The sequence below is a fragment of the Desmodus rotundus genome, chromosome 9, assembly GCF_022682495.2.
Source record: "Desmodus rotundus isolate HL8 chromosome 9, HLdesRot8A.1, whole genome shotgun sequence".
Lineage (NCBI taxonomy): Eukaryota > Metazoa > Chordata > Mammalia > Chiroptera > Phyllostomidae > Desmodus > Desmodus rotundus.
Window position 1 is genome coordinate 40,088,318 of NC_071395.1, and position 15,189 is coordinate 40,103,506.

Genomic DNA, 15,189 nt, shown 5'->3' on the forward strand with positions numbered 1-15,189 from the left:
GGTAAAGACTGACCTTTGTCAAGGAAGCTACAGGCCTAAGACGTCACTACTGGCCATGACCCTCTTTTAGTTAGAAATATTTGCTCAGACTCTCATTTGTGGTTACTCTTGGCCTCTCAGCACAATTGTAAGTCCTGCCACGGGGGCCTCCCTGGGCTTGTCAGGGTTAGTATGGGGCCCCCTTTTCATTCACAGCCTCAAAGCTCTCCGAGGATGGTCTGTTATTGGATGCATTTGATGGATGGGAAACTGAGGCCCAGAAGGGCAAGTCACTGGCTTCAAGTCACTGGGCTAAGGGGAGGCAGAGGCAGGTTTAGAGCCCTGGCCTGCCCTGAATTCAGAGACAATGCAAGCAACCTCCCCCAGCCCCGCAGAACCTTTGTTCTCCCTAATCCCACCTCCTACCACCCATCTAGGAAGAAAAGCCCAAGTCCTCCTCCACACAGCCCTTCAGGACCTGCTGCCTGGCCCTCCCTGCCCTCCCCACCCCCTCGCTCACTCTGATCAGCCACACGAGGGGAGTCCTTGCTGTTCCTCCAACAGGCCAGGCACAGTCCTGCCTCAGGGTCTTTGCACTGGCTGTTCCCTCTTTGCACTGGCTGTTCCCTCTACCTGGAACACTCTTTCCCATCATCTCTCCACTGAGTTCCCACCTCACTCAGGGTAAAAGCCCTAGTCCTCCTCACTGCCTTCAAAGGCGAGGAGATCCACGGGGCGGGGGAAGCTGTGGACAGAAGAGGGGTGGGACCTGACTCAGGTGCTCACGGATGCCCTCTAGTGGCTTCTGCTGGGAGGATGGACTGTGGACGATGACGGTGGCAGCTGGAGCTGGGGGCCAGGGCGGAGGACACTGCTCTGGTCCAAGCAAGTGGTAATCATACCCCCTAATTCTATATTGTCCAATGTGGGAACCATTGGTATTCAAAATGTTACTAAATTAAGATGTTCTGTAAGTAAAAAATATACACCAGTTTCTAAAGACTTGGTATAAAAAAAGAATGTAAAATAGTTCATTAACAATTTGTACATTGATTGCATGTTAAAATATTTTGAATGTATTGAATCAAATAAAACACGTGATTAAAATTGATTTTACTTGCTTACTCTTACTTTTTTTCCTAGTGGCTAGCAGAATGTTTTAAATTCCACACCAGACGGGGCTAGGCTAACTGATGACGTTTGAGTTCTAAGATTCTGCCACCTTGGCACGGCCCACCGGGGGTCCTGTGCCCCTGTGGGGGGCCAGGCAACCTGAATCTGAAGGAAAAGGAAGTAGTTCAGACAACGTGCGGGTCCTTTGTGGCTGCTGTTTTAGATGAATTCTCACAAACAGACCTCTGTTTGCCCTGTGCCCCATCTAAGGGAAAGAGACCTGCCCCTGACCTCACTTCATTCTGCTGGTGGTGGCAGGAGAGGAGGAACAAAGCCTCCAAAGTCACCTTGCCATTTCTGCCACACTCCACTAGGTCGAGGTGATTCCCCCAAGAAATGCATCCCAACAGGTGAGAATGTTCCCTCCTCCCGCTTTTCCAAAGGAGAAAACTGAGGCTCAGAGAGGGAAAGTGAGTTGCCCAAAGTGGCCCAGCAGAGCTAGGCTTTGCACGCAGCTCCACGTGGTGCCACTGCCTTCTGGGACCTTCCCCGGAACCAGCCACCTCCCACTGTTCATTAACTCTGGAGAGCTGTTGGGCCGACACAGCAGCAAGGACACTCTGCACAGACCAGGCCAGTGGACCAGTCAATGACCACTTCTGAGTTCTTCCCATTTATCACGGTGGCAGGAGCCAGAACGCCTGGAATCTCAATCCTGAGCCTCTGGGCCCCTCGGCCACCTGGAGCTGGGCACAATGGAGACAGGAACTGGGGCAGGAGGCCCTCATTGAGTCTGAGGAGGGAGGGTGTTCCCGGCACCCCACTCTCCTGGGTTATTAAATGCTGTGTGAGCTGGTGGTGACAGCGTAAGACCCCTTCCCAGCCTTCACTGTGCCCACAGGCTAGCAGAGGAAAATATACATTAAATGAATAATCATCTAAAGCGAAAGGACAGGATGGCGTGAGAATGTAAAACTGCGGACTTGTTTAGGGCCTCCCCAAGGAAGTGACCATGAACCTGCAAAGCGGAGAATGAAAGGGGAGGGGTGAGAAGAGCGTTTCTCACACTTAGAAACAGCACATGCAAATCCCCTGTAGCTAGAAAGTTTGTCCCATGAAGTCAGTGCCCAGTCAGGAGCCCTCAGGGCTAGGCCTAGAGCCCTCACAGGCCGTGGGCAGCCTTTAGTGGCCAGGGGCCGCGGGTGGAAGAGGCAGTTTCCCCACGACCTAGGGGATGGCAGTGACACTGCTTCCTTCCCTGGTGAGTCAGAGGGCAGGCTGGCTGGTCAGCTCCGTGATTCTTTTGTTTTGTTTTTTCTTATACTTATTTTCCCCTCGGAGGATTTCTTCAAACCCACTTGGGCACGGGGATGAGTCAGGGTTTCTCTACCAACAAAGAGCCAAGCGTGGCTGCTGGCCCAGCCTCCTCCGGCAGGTGGGAAAACTGAGGCCTGGGAGAGTCAAGGACCACCCAAGTCCTTCAGAGGAGGACCGTGAACCTGGCCCAGAAGAGGTGTGTCTGGGATCCCAAAAGAGAAGCCCTGCGGTGGCTGTCTCTTCTGCTGGACCTCAAGCCCCATGAGGGCCCGTGGCTGGATGCCCTGGTCACCATGCTGTCCCCAGAGCCCTGTAAATTTGTGGTGCTTAGTCAATGATTTCAAAACGGACGGCCCCAGCAGCGTTTGCAAACTCCCGGAAGTCATGCTCAGGGCATTGGGAAACAGGGATCCTTTCTGATGGGGTATATGAGAGACAGGCACAGGGCTGTAGAGAGAGACAGAGAGACAGAGATGAATGGACAGAGACACAGAGAGAAACAGAGACAGTGATGGAGACAGAGACCCAGGCACAGGGACTGGAGAGACAGAGAGAGGGATAAGCAGGGAGCAGATCCGGGGAAAAGAGACTGAGATGCACAGACAGGGGGAGAGAGAAAGGAAGGTGGCAGGGTCCAGGCCACCACTAACCGACAGGGGAGCCTTTGTGTGACTTACAGAAAGGGTCCCTTCCTGGGGCCCTCTCGCCACCTTAGCTGGGTGCTTTGTGCAGTGAACAACCTGACCCCACTGTCTGGGGCATCCAGAGCCAGCAAGGGCCAAGCCCACAGACGACTCTCCAAAAATGCCCACTGAACAGACAGAGAATGCCAGAACCTGGCCTGGAGTCATGGGGAGGGAGGGAAGGAGGGAGCGAGGGAGGGAGGGAGGGAGAGGGAGAGGGCATGGAAGGAGGGAGGGAGGGAGGGAGGGACAGACGGAGAGACAGAGACAGAGTGGGGCTGCAGGGAGAAGTCTGGGCTCCCGCAGCTTCTGGCGAAGTCACACGTTCCTCCTCCGGGAACTGCCTGGATTTACTTGCCACCCAGGAAAATTCTCCTTGACATTCTGGGTGCATAAACCGAGTGGGCAGCCAAGGCAGGAGGTGGCTCCTCCCCGGGACGCCCTGGGCCCCGGTGAGAGACTTGGCTGCCAAGTCTCACCCGAAACTCCTCACAGCCCAGACTTGCTGCCGGGGTGGAGCTGAGCGCTTGAGAGGCCCTGGGGTGGGGGGCGGGATTCCCCCAGTTTCACAGCCCGGAGAGGGGAGGCAGCTGGCTTGATGTCCCCCAGAATAGGATTCAAGGGAAAAGGCATTCCTGGCAAAGAAAACAGCTTATGCAAAGCCCTGGAGGCGAGCAAGAGGCAAGGGTGAGGGAAAGGGCTTAGTTATGGAGTTTGAACTTCATTTTGTTTTCAAACACTTCATCTTTTATTCAATATACTTTCAAAGATGGCCCTTCTGGGTAGTCCCAACCCGGGTGATCCTGGGGGCCCTAGAGGCAACTGCTCAGCCTGGGAGGACACACAGACCCCTCAGTTCTAATGGTCAGGAGTGGGCAAGAAGGAAGGGTGGAGGCTGCAGGACCCGGATGTCCTCTGGGAGAGAGCAGCAGAGGCTGCAGGGAGGTGGGGCATTAGCGGTGGGCCTTGAAAATGTAGGGATATGACAGGTGACAAAGACTGATAAGGGCATTCTGTGTAGAGGATGTGCACATGCAAAGGTCTGGAAGTTTCTGAGAACCAGACAAGTGTTGGGAGGGAGCCAGGGTGTGCAGTGACAGTGCCGGCCCCAAGTGGGCAGGGCCACACCAGAAAGAGAGATGGGGACAACAGAAGCCCAGAGGGAAACGGAGACTCTTCTTAGAGGATCAGGTATGTCTTCATGAAGGGGGCATTGGAGCTGGGGTTTTGAAGGGTGAATAGAAGCTCACCAAATAGAGCTGGTAGGGCTTGCAAATGGAGCAGAAGGGCTGTGGACAGAATTCAAGAAAGATGCTGATGGAGTAGCAGGAGAAAGACAGGCCGGGGAAGTAAGGCAAGTCAATGTGAGATTTCTCCAGACCCAAGCTCAGCAGCCTGCCATTCATTCAAGGCCAAGAAACCCCAGAACTGTCCCCCCTCGGTCCCACCAAGCCCCCTTAGGCCTGCTCCAGCTACTGTCATCTCTCCTTCTTGGGTCTCAGCTACCATCCAGTTTAGCCCAGGACACTTTCTACAATGTGAGTCAGGGACCTCGGGTCAGGCCTGTGACTCAGACTTCCCATCTGAAAAATGGGGACAGCAACAGCCGCTTTTGCTGTTCATGTTCATCTCAGGACTGGGAGGACTTCAACAAATAACGTGAAGAAGAGAAAACAGGAAAAAAGGAAGAAAGGGAGGGAAGGAAGGGAGGAGAGGGAGGGGAAGAAGGGAAGGAAGGAAGAAAAGAAAGGGAGGGAAGGAAAGGAAAAAAGAAGGGAAGGAAAGGGAAAAGAAGGAAGATAGAAGGGAAAGGCTTTGTATCCTGCTTCCAGGCCAATGTCAAGGGACAGGTCTAACATTATTATTTGAGAAGAAGCCAGAGCTGTCAAGGCTTAAGAAATGAGTGGTGATTTGCATGTAATTTGCATTAAATTTGCATAGTGTTTGTTAAATGTAGAAACTCCCTGAAAATGCTTTTCCCCACCCCCATCCCCAATTCAGAAGCATGACACCCTCACTCATCCTCCACCAGCAACACCCCTGCTTGGGCTGGGGACCTCTCAGTTCTAGGGCTGCTGGAGCAGCAGCCTGGAGGGAGGTGACCTTGGACACTCCATCTGTAAAATGGGCCGAGATTAGGCCACCACTGCTGCTAGGTAGCAGGCCTGGCAGCCTGGAGTAAACTGAGGCCCCACAAGAATGTGGCACAGGTCCTGGCAGGTAGTAGGGGCTGAGGAACAAACCTGAGTTGCTTATTAAGAGCCCCACTTTTCTGCTGGGCCCTGGAAGGATGGGCCCCAGGTGTACATATGTGGGTAACCTGCTAATGGGAGCCCAAACCTGGCAGGAGCAGGGGTCTAGGCTGCCTCCCTCGTTGTGTGCCCCCAGGGTGTTTGGAAACTACCTCAGGCCTCAGCGTACACCCCCTCTCTCTGTCTCTTCTCCCCACCCCCTCTTGGCTGTCTGAGCTCACTGTCCCCACAGCCGTGAATTTTTATCTACCTGTCTCTTCTCTGGGCCTCGCAGCCAGCAGAACTCTTAATTAAAACATTATTTCTTCCCAGGCTCCCGCGCCTCTTCCCTGAGCCACACCAGCGCCTGGAGAGTGCACACGTCCCTCCAGGCCTTGCGAAGGGCACTGCGTCCCCTCCCCAACAGCTTCCCTGGGTCTGTGCAGAGGACCCAAGGCCACAAGGCCACAAGGCCTCGTGACCGCAGGTGAGGGATCCAACAGAGGCTCGGCTTGGCGGTGGGGAGTGTCTTGTTCCCAGAATCCTCACAAGACACTGCCTGGCACGCCCCCAAGATTACCACCCATGACACACGAGGCTCAGGGGCTGAAAGGCAGGTTGAGCGGCCGCAGCCATGATGGTCTGACCCGAGTCGTCGACAGTATGGAGTCTGGGGGCTGCAGGCTTGTCTGTGGCATTTGGGACCAGACGAAAATGTGTTTTATTGTCACAGTAAGAACAAGAGTGGAGGGGGAAAGAAAAGTTACCACCCACGCCTCAGCACTCTGCCAGGCACAGGGGCCCCCAGATACCTGCCTACCAGACCAGAACACTTCAGACCCAACTGGGAGACCCTGTGCAGGGGACAGGGTGGCAAGGCATTATGAGGAGGCCACCTCCAAGGGTGTGGGCACAGACTGCAACTTGGGGAGGTGTTTGGGGGTGAGGGTGAGACACTGGGCGACGCTGGAAGCTGGGGGAGGGTGGGGGTCCCCCAGTCTCCACCTTCAGTCATTGACATTTCCTGAGTGACTGGCTGTACCCCACAGTCAAGGCTGTTCACAGTAGAAGGGATTTGTGGGGGTCCAAAAAAGGACAAGGTGCTCACTGGCTGGGCAGGAGGGCATCTGAGAAGACTTCCTGGAGGAGGTTGGAATCCCGGGTGGGCTGGAACCACAGAGAAGAGTGTGAAAGGGGCTTTAGGCAGAGGGCACGGCTTGGGCAAAGGCACGGCCGAGAGAATGGGCAAGGCAGGGGCAGGAGAGGCGCTGCCCTGAGCTCCTCTCTTCTCTCTGGGCTCCTCTTCGTAGGGTATCCCTGGCTGTGCATGGGGGCCTCCGAGGTGGCACAGTGGCACCCATTGCAGACTGGGTACTCGAAGTCCCCAGGGGGAGCCATGGCCTCAGGTCACACAGCACAGCCTGACTGGCTGGGGCAACAATGTCCTAGTTCAGTGTCAGGGAGCGGGGCTCCGTCAGGAGTGTCCGAGGCAGTGGGCATCGGCTGGTCAGGCCAGTGTTTCACTGTCCACCCAGAACCTGGAACGGCAGGAAGGGGTAAGACAATCTTAATTTAGGCCTTTAGGAGGGTGAGACATCAGCTCTCTGGCTGAGTTTCCTTCTTCCCTTTTCCCTAATGTCCCCTCCCGATGTGGACAGCAAACCTGCAGTCACCTCCTCCTTCCCCATGGGCCTGGTGCCCGCCCGCAGAGATGAGGATGGCCCTTCAGCTACAGGTAGCCAGCCATTCTTTGAGGGAGCTTGGCTACTTGAAGCCACCTGGTAGAAGTCACTGGATTTCAGGCAAAGAGTACAATTGTAAGGAGGGGGTCACAGAGCCCAGAGGGGCAGAGTGATCCACCTAAGGTCACACAGCAAGTTGGGGCAGCATCATTCATGTTACTTGGGAGCAACACACGTTAGTCCAAAGATAAGTGAGAAGGCAAGGGTAGGGTCCTTGCCCGAGGGGTGAAAAGCACAGGGGACTGGAGTGTGGGGCATGACACTCAACAGACATGAGTCCTTCCTCCTCCCTGGGCCTCATTTTCTCCCATCTGTGGTGCCCACAATCTGGAAGGTCCCTGGAATGACTTACCTCCCAAAGGTTTCCCCGCCCCAGCCTGCTCCTTCAGCCAGCATCTTCGGTCCCCTCAGTCATGGCTCCACCTCCTCCAGCGCAGACTACCTGCAGGAGGGGGACAGAATGACACCAATTGCAGGCCAAACACAGCCCTCGCCTCAGCACTCAGAGCCTCTCCTGTCTGCTCAGTGTCCAGCTGATGCGTCTCCCCACATCTGACAGGTCTTCCCTCCAGGTTCGAGATCTTTCCCTGCACTTCCAGGCACTGCTAGGGCTGCAGGAAAACGTTCTGGGCAGCCCCTTTCTCACCGCCACACAGTGCATTCCATAAATATTTACTGAGCACCTACGACGTGCTGGTATTGAACTGGGAATGCAGCAGTACATAGAAGGAGCCACAATGCCCTCACGAAGTCTGCAGTCAGGTGGGGAAGGTGGGGTGAAAAGTTAGACAGATATAGAGAAGTGAGGGGCTGCTGAGTGTCAGGGGGAAAGATAAAAGGGGTAGGGTGGGATGTGATCACTTGTGGGTGATCAGGGAAGGTTGCACCGAGGTGGCATCTGAACAAAGGCCTGACGGAGCTGAGGGAGAGACGGAGGAATGTGGAAAACATTCCAACCTGACCTTAATCACGTGTTCGGTTTCATGTCTCTCTCCCCCACTGAACTGGCAGTGAGCTCCATGAGGTCAGGCCTGGTCTGAGTCTCCGCTGGGTCCCCCTACCCGGCACATGCCCTGGCACACGGTAGGCACGCAATAAATACTTATTGCGTACTGAACGATAATTATGGTGTGTGCACATCTGTGGGTTGTCCAGCTGCCAGACATTGTAGGAGAGAATGCACTGCCAACAGTGCCCGCTCCCAGCCTCAAGCCGGAAGCCCCTATGGGCCACCACCCCCACCGAGATCTTCCCTCTGAGAGCCTGGGGAGGCAGGCTCTCCCCCCACCCACCTTGCCTCTTCAGGAACAGCTGCTGAGGCTCCTACTCTCAAAACATCACCGCAGGCATGGCAGACCAAGCCTCTGTGGCTCGGCAAGCATGGCCCCTCATAAACCCCAGCACAACACATGTGGTTCAGGTGTGTGCCTGCCCAACACTTCCGAGGTAGCAGCTGGAGCTCTAGGATCAGCCCCAGCCCAGCTTCCCCACCTCACGGCCCGAGTCACCAAGCACCGGCCTCTACCATCTCCCAGCGCTGCCCCAGGCCTTGGTGTGTGCCCTTCCCACAGCCCCTCGTGGGTCACCTTGGCCAGGACTCCAGATGGCCAGGTCAGAGTATAGGCAGCAAGCGTCAGGATGGGACTGTGGAGTGGGTAGACATGCTGGGAGAGATGGATGAAGAGAAAGACCAGAGACTCAGAAAGCCAGACACAGAGCAAAATAGAGACAGAAATGCACACAGAGAGAGGTAGAGAGACACAGAGAGAAAACAGCAGAGGCAGAAATGGACAGAGCCGTGGAGAGACAGAAAGAGTGATAGGAAGTGAAATAAATAGGACAGCACCACTGAGAGAGGGAGAGAACGCAGACAAGGAGGCTGGAGAAAGGCAGGGGAGGCCAGAGAGAAGCCCACAGGAGAGAAAGGAAGGAAGCAGGCAGGGGGCATCCAGCCACTCTCTCGGTCTCTCTCAGGGCCAGCCTCCTTCCATCCCTCTCCCTCCGCCGTACACACAACAGCAGTGCTCAGGCCCTGGGAGGAGGCGTTCCAGGGGGCGGGAAGGACCTCTAGTCCAGTCTGCCGCCCACATCCCACCCACCCGGACCCCAGCCAACCCCTCTTTGTGCCCGGCCATCTGCCCCCTCCCCCAGCCCCAACTCACTCCCACCCATCACCCCAGCAGGCCCTCTCCTGCTCCCTGCCATCCTCTGGTAGCTCTTACCCACTCTCCACCCAGGACGGCAGCCAGGCCCTCCTACACCCCGCCAGCGGGTCCTCCCAGGACCCTGTCCCAGTCCCCGTCCCTGGCCACCTGGGGTCACTGACGAGCAGCAGCACGGAGCCGTCCTGTAGGCACACGTCGCGCACCGTCTGGTGGTCGTCCAATCGCCGAGCGTTGTAGTAGAAGGTACGCTTCCAGGAGCTCACACCCTGGCCCACCAGCTGGGCGCGCAAGTCGCTGAGCGTGTCGCGCGGCCGCACGGTGAGCGGCAGCAGTAGCGCCTCGTCCGCCAGATGCACCTTGATGTGGTAGCGCTTCCAGCGCGACAGGCCCCGCCGCAGCCCCTCCATGGCGCCCGCCGGGAGCTCCACACCCGCCCCGGCCACTAGTGCCCTGAGCACCCGCCCAACAGGCCTAGCCACCCGCCCCCGCCGCGCCCCGCCCTGCCACGCCCAGTGTGCTTGAGGGAGGCCCAGTGAGGGCGGGGCACACAGGGAGGGCAGACCGAGGGCCCCTCGCCCCCAACCGTAGACACCCCTTCATTTATGCACAGATGTTAAAAGTGCCTACTAGAAGCGCCATAGATAGCTGCGAACAAAACCTACGAAAAGGAGACACATGGTAAAGATAATACTTGAATACCAACGCATCCTATCATGGGAAGTGCTAGGGAGAGAAAAAGGAGGAAAGAGAGATTGGTGGTTCTCTTGGACAGAGATCAAGGTCAAGAGAGATCTCTCTGAGCAGGTGGCATTTGAATTGAGTTCTGAAGGTGTGAAGCAGTGAGCCAACCACGCAAAGGGTCGTGGATCGAGTACTGCATACTGAGGTGGGAACAGCCAGTGCAAAGGCCCTGGGGCTGGACCATGCTTGGTGGCTGGGGGAACAGCAAGGAGGCCCTGGTGGCAGGAACAGAGTGAGCAAGGGGGAGGGAGGAAGACAGGTCATGAAGGTGAGGAGGGACAAGTCATACAGGGCTGTGTGGGCCTCAGGAAGCACTTGGGCTTTTTACCCAGAGAGGGGTGGGGACCCTGGAGGGCTGTGGGCAGAGGGAGGTAAGTGACTGAGGTTTATATTCTTCAATCACTCATTCACTCCCTTATTTCCTTCAAGACACATTCAACAAGCATCTACTCTGTGTTGCCTGAGCCGGGCTGGGCAATGCTGGGAACCAGAGAAATCGCAACCTAAGACCCTGTCATCAAGGGTCTCCCAGCTGAGGGTGGGGTACACAGCTGGACACAGACACTCCCAGCCTATGAGATCAGGGCTCGAATAGGAGTGGAGACCCCAGGCTGGAAAAGGTCAGCATGTGGGGATGGCTTCCCAGATGGGTAGGCACTGGAGCTGGGGCTTTGGCAGATGGAGTTCAACACTCCCACCAAGAAGACACCTGCCTACAGACACCAACTTTATAGTTCAGTGGGTACCTAGTGGGGAAAAGCAGGAGTTAGGGCTTATGGGCGGTGGCAGCCAGGCTTGTGAGCAGGGGCTCAGCCACCCCAGTTCCATGCCCCCTCCATGCTTGCAAACCCTCTCTCAGTCCCCTCTAGCCTCTCCAGTCACACTTACGTAAGCGCCCTACTCCCAAAAGCCTTCCCTGATTGCTGCCTGCCCCTACCCCTGCCCATGGTCATAGCCGCCAGGACAGGACTGACCAGTTCTGGGTATCCAGGATGCTGGCTTGACCTCAATGATTCAGCCTATACTTAGAAGGCAGTTAAGATGGAGCCCACAACAGGGCAGTGGACAGGCTGTGGGCTCTAACCCTGACCTTGACCCTTGGAAGTTTCTCAGGAAGAAACTCAGTGACCCTGGGCCTCCATGTGTCACACATCCAGCGGGGTGGTTATGAGGCGAAATGACAGAGGGTAGAGCACGGGGAAATGCTCCTGAAGCACAGCCACCTACTAATTGGCTAGGCTGAGAGGGTCTTCAGAAAGAAGTGCAATTTGACTCTCAAAGAAAGCAAATAAAAAAAAAATTAGTAAGTATGAAAAGCACCTGCTAAATGACAGATGGTTTTCTAGGTACTTGACTGAAAAAACAGAACACGTCCTTTAATTCTCACATGACACTATTATCGCCCATTTTGCTCACAGATGAGCAAACTGAGGCAGAGAGAAGCTAAATGACGTCCCTGCCAATCCACAGTGAAAAGTGGCAGGGCCAGGATTTGAACCCTAGCCACCTGGCTTCAGCACTCCTGCTATTGTCCACTGACTACGCAGCTTCTTACACAATCAGACTTCAGGTGGAGATTTTGAAGGTAGCTAAACGCAAGTTACAGATCGATTTCCTCTCCCAGAATAAAAGGGGGAGAGAGAGAAACTATAAAACTACTATAAGAAAACACAGGAGTTAAAAATAATAACCCTAGTCTCTTAAAGCCTGACACGAAACCCTGAAGCCTTTAATTAAAAGATTAATGACTGACTACATACAAATATAAAATCCTTGCACACACATACAAACACTAAACAGTCAACAGACAACGTCAGGGAAACTTTTCCAAGACTGATAGACAAGAGGCTGATTTTCTTTATATGTAAAACCCTTCCAAAAGTCAATAAGGACCAACAGGCCAATAAAAAAGGAGGCAAAAGACAAAATGCAAAGGTCTTCTAAACACATGAGAGGAAGCTCCTTTCCACTCACGGTCAGCTAGATAGAAAATAAAACTACCATGAAATACCTCTTTAAAACGAAATCTATCAGGTTGCTGAAGATGAAAAAGTTGGGTAATTCACCATGTGGCCAGGGTGTTAGGAAAACAGCCATCTCACACCTTGGGGTTTGGAGTGTGAAATGGCGTAATCTGAAAATAGCTATTGGAGCGATAAACTAGCTCTGCCCCTTGGGAACCTACCTGTGTGCCCAAGGACAGATTATAGCACAATGCATGCACCTAGCAATTTACTTGTAACCCACAGCGAACCAGGCTGGCTCACTGAACAGAGGAGGAAAACTGAGGCCCACAGGCGGAAGCAGTAGAATGAGGGTGTGCACTCTCTCCAGGGAAGGTGAGCAGGCTGGCTCCACCTGCACAACCAGGTCACCACGGGCCCAGCCAGCGACCTCCCTTGTCAGGCTAAGCTCCAGGCCTTACGTGTCACACCTGTGGTGTCTAGAACAGATCAGAGCAAGGCCCAGGGACACTTGGCTTGGACATATGGAGGCCAAGCCGGCCACACTGAGCCCTGTGAGTGTTGGGTGCCAGTTCCAATTAACTCTGACTTTCTCATTAAGCTGTTAGGAAAAGCCAGGTGGCTGTGGGCAGCAGGCCCTCTGCCTGGGATGCTGGATTGGAGAAATCGTGATTTCCGCCCGGAGACACTATTATCTGTCATGTGCAATTATGGAAGAGCCAGGCGGACAGGGACAAGCTAGAGAGTCCCTGAGTTCTGGAACTTGGGAGGCTCAGAACTGTGGGATCACTGAAATTGCTGACCCCCCCGCACCGTGGAAGGCCTGGCATTCTAGACCCTCAGAATATTCACTCCTTCTCATGAACATTCTAGAATGGAGGACTTGCTAGTATGAGGGTCAGGGTTCTGAGTGGCGATCAAAACACATCACTTCTGGCTGTCTAGGGGCAAAGGGATGTTGGGGAAGGCTCTGAGGGGGCTCATAAAATCCATGGGAAGTGAGAAGAACAGGTTTTAAAAAGGGGCCAGAGAGCATGAGTCCTCCAAGGCAGAAGGGATACTACAGGCCGATAGGGAGGGAGGGCAGGTGCTCTGCCAGTTTGCCCCTAATCATGTCATAGCCACTGAACTTGGCCAAATTCTGGAATCACAGGTGCTTAGCCTCTTGGGCCACAAAGGAGATTTCCTATTAGACTTGTTCCCTTGGGCCAGAGGTCTCTCAAACTGCAAGCCCAGAGGCCCATACATTGTTTTTGTTTAAAAAGAACTGGTGAGTGTTTACATGTAAGAAGTTGCAGCTCCACTGGGCTCCCAGTCCACGCGGTGACTGCTGTGGACAGCATGTTGAGTTCCCTACCGTCCCTACTGTGCCCGATGCTCTCCCTGAGCCCTCAAGGTTTGCCACCCCTAGACTAGTAATAGTACTAACTTTGTATTTTCATTTTGAGGCAGAAAGTGAGTCCCAAGGCAGTCGTTTGCCAAGGTCCACCCAGGGAGAGGCTGAAAAGGTTTTGGAAAAAGCACGTGATGTTCCTCCATGCTTTCCGATCAGTTACCCCACTGGGTCCCTGTCACTCACCCTACAGGGTCTGTACCTGTGTTCTCCCATTTCCCAGAAGAGAAAACGGAAGCGTCCCAAAGCCACACAGGAAGGTAGAACGCAGCCCCTGGAACATGGCAGGAAGGAGTTAGCAGGAGTGCTGGGGTGACTCTGCCTGGTTTGGTACCAAAAGGAGAATGTGGGGTGGAGAGGGTGGCTTTGAGAGGGACATGGGAAGTTCGAATTTTCTTCTAATGGGAGTGTTTGAAACGAGGGAGCGGCATGATCTAAGTTATATGTTAGAAAGGTCCCTGACAGCGTGCGGTCTATTTTAGAAGATGGAGACAGAAATCCTGAGCTAAGAAAGGCCTTGTCTTGGGTCACAGTGCTCTCTTCATAGCTACGACTTCTTGGGTCTATGTGTTCCTCCCCAGGGAAACTTCATAAGGATGTTATTGCTGTGATACCTGGCAAGGGAGGGTTCATGGTGGTCCCTTTTGGTAAATTACGTTATTCCACTCTAGCTCTATTAGAAACAAAGGCTATTTGCTAGCAACATGTTCAAAAGTGGCATCTTCATATATAAAGAGTTGTGAAAAAAAATAGGAACAGAGAGAAACATGCAAGGACAACGGATGTGCCACTTTGAACACACAGAAGACATAGGTGGGAAATCATAAAATAAAGACTGTGATCTTAAATCATAAACATGAGACAGTGTTCAGCCTCCTAGGATTCTCCCCACTCTAATATTCAACAAAGAGAGCCGGTAATATTGACATTAAATTCTGTGAGGGTGCAAGGCAATGGCACTCACCTCTGTTGCTGGAGTAAGTACCATCTTTCTGGAAGGTAGAATGGCAAATTGTGTTGAAAGCCTTTGATGGATAATAACGAATTATAATGACTCACCTTTGTCGAATGACAAATCAATTTCATTTATTATGCTTTTTTCCCACTAGAGCACAAGCTCCCCTAAGGCAGGGATTTTTGTCTGTTTTGTTCACTGCTGAGTCCCTGATGCCTAGAACAGCACCCAGCTCTAACGTATACACCCAGCATGATCTCATCTACTCATTCTGCTGTACACTCACTGCCTTTGAGAACCACGGAGCTAGACCAAGAGGGTAGTTCTGTGTAGACATCTGAGCGTCTGCCTCATTAGGTCTTTAAGGCAACCCGCATAATCCGAGCAGTGAGTGGAGAATTCTCAGGGGCTCCTGCTGACCCATGGGTTGATGGATGTGCTTGTAGCTATAAGGGTTAAATGAGATGACTTCTGACACTTACTGAGCCTTAAGCTGTGCCAGGAACTATTCGAAGAGCTTTTCAAAACTCAACTCAATCACTTAACAGCAAAACTAAGAGGTAAATGCTAATATCAGGTCCATTTTACAGATGAGAAAACTGAGTCCACAGCATGAGAGTTAGCCCCTGTAGCTAGGGCCTGGCTCACAGCAGGTACTTAGGTTTAGTAGAACCTAAATCTTGCTCAGTCAGCTCCATGAACACCTGTTCCTATCTCCCTAGGGAATATTTTCTTGGGCACCAGTAAGTGCTCCATAAATGTTTCATTCTCGAATTTCTTGGGTGACTCAATGCACAGCTTCCAGGGAAGGTGTATGGAGAGGGTAGTGGCAGGTTCCTGTGGGTATGAAGACACAGAGTCACCCCTCCTCCCCAGACACACACAAGGATACATGTAAACATACAC

At 53.6% G+C, this 15,189-nt stretch overlaps 1 protein-coding gene across 1 annotated transcript; it reads right to left on the minus strand.

Moving 5' to 3' along the window:
- Positions 1-5,986: 5,986 nt before the first annotated feature.
- Positions 5,987-9,683, minus strand: TINCR (TINCR ubiquitin domain containing). The gene is made up of 3 exons (XM_045202244.2): positions 9,378-9,683; positions 7,418-7,507; positions 5,987-6,861 (listed from the first exon to the last, which is right to left on the minus strand). Exons 1-2 carry the CDS (start codon positions 9,635-9,637, stop codon positions 7,504-7,506), a joined length of 264 nt encoding a protein of 87 aa, XP_045058179.2. The 5' UTR covers positions 9,638-9,683; the 3' UTR covers positions 5,987-6,861; positions 7,418-7,503.
- Between the last annotated feature and the right edge of the window lie 5,506 nt (positions 9,684-15,189).

Coding starts and splice junctions, on each gene's coding strand:
- TINCR (XM_045202244.2), bottom strand. CDS start 9,637: ATGGAGGGGCTGCGGCGGGGCCTGTCGCGCTGGAAGCGCTACCACATC.